Source organism: Danio rerio, chromosome 2 (genome assembly GCF_049306965.1).
Source record: "Danio rerio strain Tuebingen ecotype United States chromosome 2, GRCz12tu, whole genome shotgun sequence".
Lineage (NCBI taxonomy): Eukaryota > Metazoa > Chordata > Actinopteri > Cypriniformes > Danionidae > Danio > Danio rerio.
In genome coordinates, this window is record NC_133177.1 from 17,062,891 (window position 1) to 17,070,124 (window position 7,234).

Below are 7,234 nucleotides of genomic sequence, written 5' to 3' on the forward strand. Positions count from 1 at the left end.
ACCGTGCGGCACCTGCTCTGGGAGTGCGGCGCTGCGCGGGACCTGTGGGCCAGGACCGGCCCCCTGTATCATCAGTACCTGCCGGCGGGGAGGGCCCAGATGGACTACCACCTTATCATCCATGGGGTGGGCCAGGGCGTGAAAGACATGACAAAACAGGACTTTACATCGCTCTGGCTCACCCTGACCGCCATCAAGGATGCCATCTGGGTCACAAGAAACCTGCTGGTGGGGAAGCAGGTCACGGTACCCCTGCAAGGGACAAAGGGACTGATAACAACCACGCTACAGGGGTACCGGACCTTGACAAGAGGCCAAGGGGGCCGGGGTCGCACGGAGGAGGTCCCGGCCGCCACCGTACCTGGCCGCCCGTAGATGCACCCTCACCACTCTGGCTACGGGAACAGCGGGCCAGCAGGCCAGAGGAGGGGGATCTCCGCTATGCCCTTGAAACACAGGGGCTGTGACCGTCCTGGAGAGTTGGTGTGAATGGACTTTTTTTGGTATGACTCACCCTCGATCCTGGACAAAGAAATGATTTTATCTTCTTATTGTTACTATCGCTTTTCATGCATTTTTTATCGGACTGGTTTTTATCACTTTTTTTATCAACATCTACTCCGAGGACTTTTTTTTTTACATAACACACGCACACACAAAAGACTTTCGCACAACATACACTTTTATTTCTTCCACAAACCCTGATTTTAAAGTGTTTTTGTTAAGTGCCATATGTCTTTTAATGTGTATTGAAATGTTTTAAAATGTGTGTTTTATGTTTCAATTCATTTTTACTAAGTCCTGCGTTGTTAAAATGGTGACTAGACCGTGATTCTTTTTTTAGACCCGTTTTAAGTTTTATTGAACAGCTTGTTTTTTAGTCTTTCATTTGTTTGCCTTTTTTTAAAAAAAACATGTCCTCTATAGACTTGACATTTTATGTTCATTTAAAGTACTTTTGCAAGTATTTATTTATTTATTTATTTATTTATGTATATATTTATTCATTTTTTATTTATTTACTGTTAAGTACTCAAATGAAACTAAGTGAAGAGATATGTTTTTAAATATTATTGTGATGTAAGAAACAAATGGGAAACGCTGTCAATAAATTTTTTTCGAAAGAAAAAATTTGTTCTTATCAGTATTATATTTGATCTGGTCACGCGGCTGGGACGGCGATCGCCTCTTGGAGGTTCACCCTGGTGCCTGCTTTTGTAGCGGCCACCACAACCTTTGGGAGGTACACCGGCTGAGCGTTTTCGTGAAGTCTTTTAAGGTAAGGTTTTAAGTATTTATTGATTTGGCTGTTTTATTGGTGTGGTTTTATAGAGAGCTGTTGGTGCCTCCACCATGTCGGCTGCTCGTGCCGGCATGCGGAGGCACCACAGCGTGCGTTTTAATTTTAAAACTGTTAATGGAAAGCTCCTGGAGTTGTCCCGCTTAGACTTCTCCAGGAAGCTAATCCAAAAAGCCTTGAAATTTAAACCCGACGAACTGAACTGTATAGTGACTCTGCCCCTTAACAAGGGATTTGATGTTAGCTTTAAAGCTGCCTCCCACTTAAACGTTTTTTGGCAAAGATTTGACTCTGTAAAAGACCAGTTCTCCATGTTTACTGTGGAAAAACTTTCAGACAACACACTTAAAACTGTGATTGTCAGAATGTTTAATGAAACAGTGACTGGTGAAGACATTTGTGTATGGCTGGGAAGATTTTGCACTGTTCGTGGACAGCCAGTTAAGGTGCTAGATGAGGATGGCATCTGGAATTGCTCCTGGCGGATTCCCATCAAACAATGGGAGGATGCCGGAGGATTCCAGGGCCTGAGACATCTGCCCTCCATGATTGTGCTGGGAGAGAACAGAGGCTACATTCATTACCAAGGCATGCCCAAACTTTGTAGAAAGTGCAACAAGTTTGGGCATTTAGCAGAAGCGTGCCAAGAAACAGTATGCGGGAAGTGTAAAGAAATTGGTCATAGTTTTGAACAATGTACCAATGGCAGGCGGTGCAATCTCTGTGGTGATTCAAACCATCTCTATAGAGATTGCCCAAAAAGCTTTGCAAACAAACTGAAAAGTCAAAAAATGGCCGCCCCACCGACCACGCTGGTTTTAGAACAAAGAGAAGGGGCGGGGCCTGAGGTTTTGGCGGGAGCCGAGATCTCCCAGCCAGCCTCGGAACCCAACCAATGCCGAGAAGGTGGGGCGGCCCCGGGGGCGGAGTCACAGTCGGTAGAGGTGGGGAGAGAGGAGGTAAACGAACCAATAGGAATGGAAAAGGAGAGGAAACGACCTCCTCTCTCCTCACCGTCTCTGAGGTGAGTGTTGCATCAAGTGATGCTTCACTACCCAATGCTCAGGTGCAGAAAAGATCTGCAGACTCTCCTCTGTATGATGCAGAGAAGAAACAAAGAGTGGTCGGTGGCTCAGATGGTTCAGAAATGGACAGTCTGAGCCACGAATGGCCGCTCAAGTCTCCAAATGAGGTCTCATTTTTGCACATTAAGCTTACATCATCATCGCCTAAAGAACCACAAGAGCTCGTCTCTGTGGGCTCTGAGGCGATAGGCACTTCCTCCAATTCTTCCCCTGATTGCCATGGGGGAAAAGATGAGGAAATGCTACAGGACCACACGTGAGTTTTAAAAGATTTTATCGTCTTTTAATCTGCGTGATTGGAGAGTTTTACCTCTTTTAATAGTCGTCTTTATAACGGTTCATGTCTTTTACCCATATACTGCTCATGGCCCTCACAATCTCAACCATAAATGTTAGAAGTGTGAGGTCCACCACAAGAGCACAGAGCATCCTATCCTTTTTAAAAACTTTTAAGTCAGACATGTTTTTATTGCAAGAGTGTTCTCTGCCCTTTTTAAAAAACTATAGAAGATGGGAAGAACTTTGGACCCCTGGACCCTCCATTTGGAGTGGATCCAATTTTAATAAAAATGATGGGGTCGCTATTTTAATTAATAATCCCAATATCTTGGTGGAGGGCAGCACGGTTTTAAGAGACGGACGGGCACTTTTAGCTAATCTGACTTTTTTAGATAAGGGTTTTAAGGTTATTAACGTATATGGTTTTAATGATAAAAATGAAAGGCATGAGCTTTTAGTGGACTTGCAACCCCACATATTAGGTAGGGCACCCCTAATTTTAGCAGGAGATTTTAATTGCATTTTAACAAACAAGGACAGAAGAAAGACAGAGGGTTTTAAATTGGATAAAACATCCGTTTTATTGCAGGGTATGGTTAGGGATTTTAAATTAGTCGACTGTTTTAAAACAATGCATCAAAGAGAGGAGGGCTTCACCTGGTTCAGTGGTGATGGTACCAGAGCCTCTCGAATCGACTATATTTTTACACGAGACTGCCCGCCAACTGATGCTAAACTAACCCCCCTCTTTTTTACTGACCACACAATGCTATCTTGCACCCTTTCACTCCCCACAGGTGTGACGGTAGGGGGAGGGCTGTGGAAGCTGAACTGCTCTCTGCTAAAAGACGAGGAGGTAGTTAGAGATTACAGAGAGCAGTTCAGCCAATGGCAGACCCTCCAGGACTTTTACGATTCACGAGCACAATGGTGGGAAAAGGTGAAAGACTGGACGAGAGGTTTTTTTAGACATATAGGGAAGAAAAATAAAGATAAAGAAAAAAGACATATGATGGGGTTGCAAAAAAGATTACAACGCTATTTTAATCTTTTAAACGAAGGTCTTGATTTTAATGATGAAATAAAAGAGGTAAAAAATGAAATGTCAGTTTTAAGTGAAATTCAAAGTAAAGGTTTTATTTTAAGAAGTAAAGAAAAACATATTGAGGAAGGGGAAAAGTGCACAAGATATTTTTTTAAAAAAATAATCACTCGGGGACAAACAATAAACAGTTTAAAATTAAATGGGAGGGAAGTGCACACAACTAAAGAAATTTTAAATGGCGTCGAAAATTTTTATGAAGAATTGTATAAAGAAAAACAAACAGATGAATATATTCAATTAGAAGTCTTAAATTTTTTAGAAAAAAAAGTAAGTAGGGAAAACAGTTTTTTAGCTCAAGATTTTACAATTCTAGAAGTTTTTAAAGCTCTTAAAAGTTTTAAAAATGGGAAGTCCCCAGGAATGGATGGACTTCCCCTAGAATTTTATGTCACCTTTTGGGACATTTTAGGAAAAGAGCTTTTAACTGTTTTTAAAGAATTTGAGACTTCTAACCGACTGCCAGATAGTTTTAGAACAGGGATAGTTTCACTTTTACATAAAAAAGATGACAAGACTGACTTAAAAAATTGGAGACCAATCACGCTTTTAAATTTTGACTGTAAGCTTTTTACAAAAATTTTAGCGACGCGCATGTCAATGGTTTTAGAAGACGTAATCCACCCGGATCAAGCTTGTGCTGTGCCCGGGAGAAAGATCACGGACAGCCTGGTATTGATTAGAGATGCCATCTGTTACGCGAGAGACAGAGAAAATCGGCTAATAGTCCTAAATTTAGATTTTGAAAAAGCATTCGACCGAATCTCGCACCAGTTCCTTTTTAAGGTGCTGGAGAAAATGGGCTTTCCAGGGAGGTTCATAGAGTGGGTGGGACTGCTATATAAAGATCTGATTAGCAAAATTATGGTAAATGGGCATCTAACCAAAGCTGTCAATATTCACAGCGGCGTCCGTCAAGGGTGTCCTTTATCCCCGCTCTTGTATGTGGCTTGCATTGAGCCACTGGCACAGATCTTGAGAAGGGACAAATGGATTAATGGTTTTAACGTGCCCGGCACAGGGGGGTTGACGGCCACCTGTGTCCTATACATGGACGATATCACACTTTTAATGACCAACCTCGCATCGGCCCGAAGAGCTATGGACTTGACAGAATGGTATGGTCGGGCCTCGGGCGCCAGACTAAATCGAAATAAGTCCGAGGCCCAGCTCTTCGGGCCGTGGGGGAAGGTAGACACAGGTGGTCTAGACTTGGTTTTTAAAAAGAGTGATCTTAAAATTTTAGGGATAAAATTTGATGAAGAGGGTGGAGGAGGAGGGAACTGGACTGACTTGTTAGGGAAAGCTAAGAGTAGACTAGGTTTTTGGGGGTTAAGACGACTAACTTTAGAGGGAAAAGTTTTAATTTTTAAAGCTGTTGTTTTACCCTTGCTTTTACTGACATGCTCTGTTTTTAGTCCTCCTAGATTCTTCCTTTTAAATCTGGAGAGGGCGGTCTTTTACTTTCTGTGGGGGTCCAAATGGGACAGAGTGAAGAGGGAGGTCTTTAAGAAAAGGAAAGAAAATGGTGGAAAAGGCCTCCCTGACCTCCACCTGTTTTTAGGAAGCCGTTTGACCGCCCTGCACTTCAGATATGCGGTGACCCCATCCAGAGAAAACAAGACGGTAGCAATGGTGCGATTCTGGATGGGGTCTTACCTCCGCCATCTAAAAATCATACCCACAGATCTGAAGTGCCCAGTGGCTTTTAACCTGCCAAAAGAATATGGTTTTATCAAGAAATTTTTAAAGAAACATTTTTTAGAGCAGGAAGATGCCACTGTTTTAACTAATCATAAATCTTTGATCTCTCTTGTGCAGGATCGAGAGCAAGTGAGTCGGGTTCCGGGCCTCACACTCGGTGAGGCCCAACAGGCCTGGAAGAACGCGGCCCACCCAGCTCTCCAGAACAGACATAAGGACCTAGCGTGGATGGTGGCACACGAGATCCTCCCGGTCAGGGCGGTAATGCACTCCAGAGGCATGGCCAAGACCTCCATCTGCCCACGGCCCGGATGCTCAAGCCCGGAGACCGTGCGGCATCTGCTCTGGGAGTGCGGCGCTGCGCGGGACCTGTGGGCAGCAACCGGCCCCCTATACCAACGGAATCTGCCAGCGGGAGGGGCCCAGATGAGTTACCACCTAGCCATCCATGGGGTGGGCCGGGGTGCGACGGACATGGAGAAAGAGGACTTTACCGCACTCTGGCTCACCCTAAACGCCATCAAGGATGCCATCTGGGTCACCAGGAACCTGCTGGTAGCAAAGGGCGTCACGGTGCCCCTCCACAGGGCAAAGCACATCGCATCATCTACGCTAGAGGGGTACCGGGCGCCAACTTTAGGACGAGGGGGCCGGGGTCACACGAGGAGGGTCCCGGCCGCCACCGTACCTGGCCGCCCGTAGATGCACCCTCACCAATCTGGCTACGGGAACAGCGGGCCAGCGGGCCGGAGGAGGGGGATCTCCGCTATGCCCCGGAAACATAGAGACTGTGGTTGTTTTGGAGAGCTGGAGTGAATGGACTTTCTTGTTAAGACTCACTCTCGATCCTGCACAAGAGCGAGTTTTTAGTTTCTGAACTAGCTTTTATTGGTTTGCTTTTATTTCTTTTAGCTTTGGCCTTTTAGTGCTTTTAGTGGACATTTTATTTCATCATTCGCTCTCGTTTTAACAAGGAATTTTCACCACAAACATACATGGACTTTTAACACAAACACTGACTCCTAAACCTACACTCACGAACTTTTACACAAACATGGACTTTGAAACAGAAATCACAAAACAAAAAAAACATAACACAAAGACATCAACAACAACCGAATTTTTCAACTCTGTTTTTATGTATATTTTTACACAAGCATTAACTGATTTTATTTCTCTTGATTTGTAAATTCATTTATTTTATTTATTTATTAATGCATCATTATATACATGTTTTTGTTGGTTTTTAAGAGTGAAATTGTAGTTCTTTAGTATTATGCTGTTTTATCTTGACTTTTAAGAAATGCTTTGTGATTACTGTGTGGTTTTATGATTGTTTTAGTGAGAAGTGATAAGTGTTAACTAATGTAAAGAAAGTTCTTAAAATTTGTGTGATTTTTATAAACGACGAAATTGTGTCAATAAATTTTTTTCGAAAGAAAAAAAATCTGTTCTTATCAGTATTATACTTGGGCTTACCTCGCGGGCAGTGACAGCGATCGCCTCTTGGAGGTTTCCTGGCTCACAATTACTCCTGTGTTGTGAGCTCTCAACCCTTGAGAGGTAAAGGAATTGCACTTTTTAAGGTAAGACGTTTTAAGTATTTATTGGCTATTTATTGTGGTTTTAGTGTTTTAGTGTGTTTTAAGCTGTTGGTGCCTCCACCATGTCGGCTGCTCGTGCCGGCGTGAGGAGGCACCACAGCGTACGCTTTTTATTAAAAGAAAAAAATGGTAAGCTCCTGGAGATGTCCAGACTGGACTT

General features: G+C 43.5%; 1 protein-coding gene across 1 annotated transcript; it reads left to right on the forward strand.

Moving 5' to 3' along the window:
- The first annotated feature begins 375 nt into the window (after positions 1 to 375).
- On the forward strand, positions 376 to 6,917 carry LOC141379229 (uncharacterized). Its single transcript, XM_073933022.1, has 3 exons — positions 376 to 418; positions 1,146 to 1,279; positions 5,588 to 6,917. Exons 1-3 carry the CDS (start codon positions 376 to 378, stop codon positions 6,170 to 6,172), a joined length of 762 nt encoding a protein of 253 aa, XP_073789123.1. The 3' UTR covers positions 6,173 to 6,917.
- Positions 6,918 to 7,234: the final 317 nt, after the last annotated feature.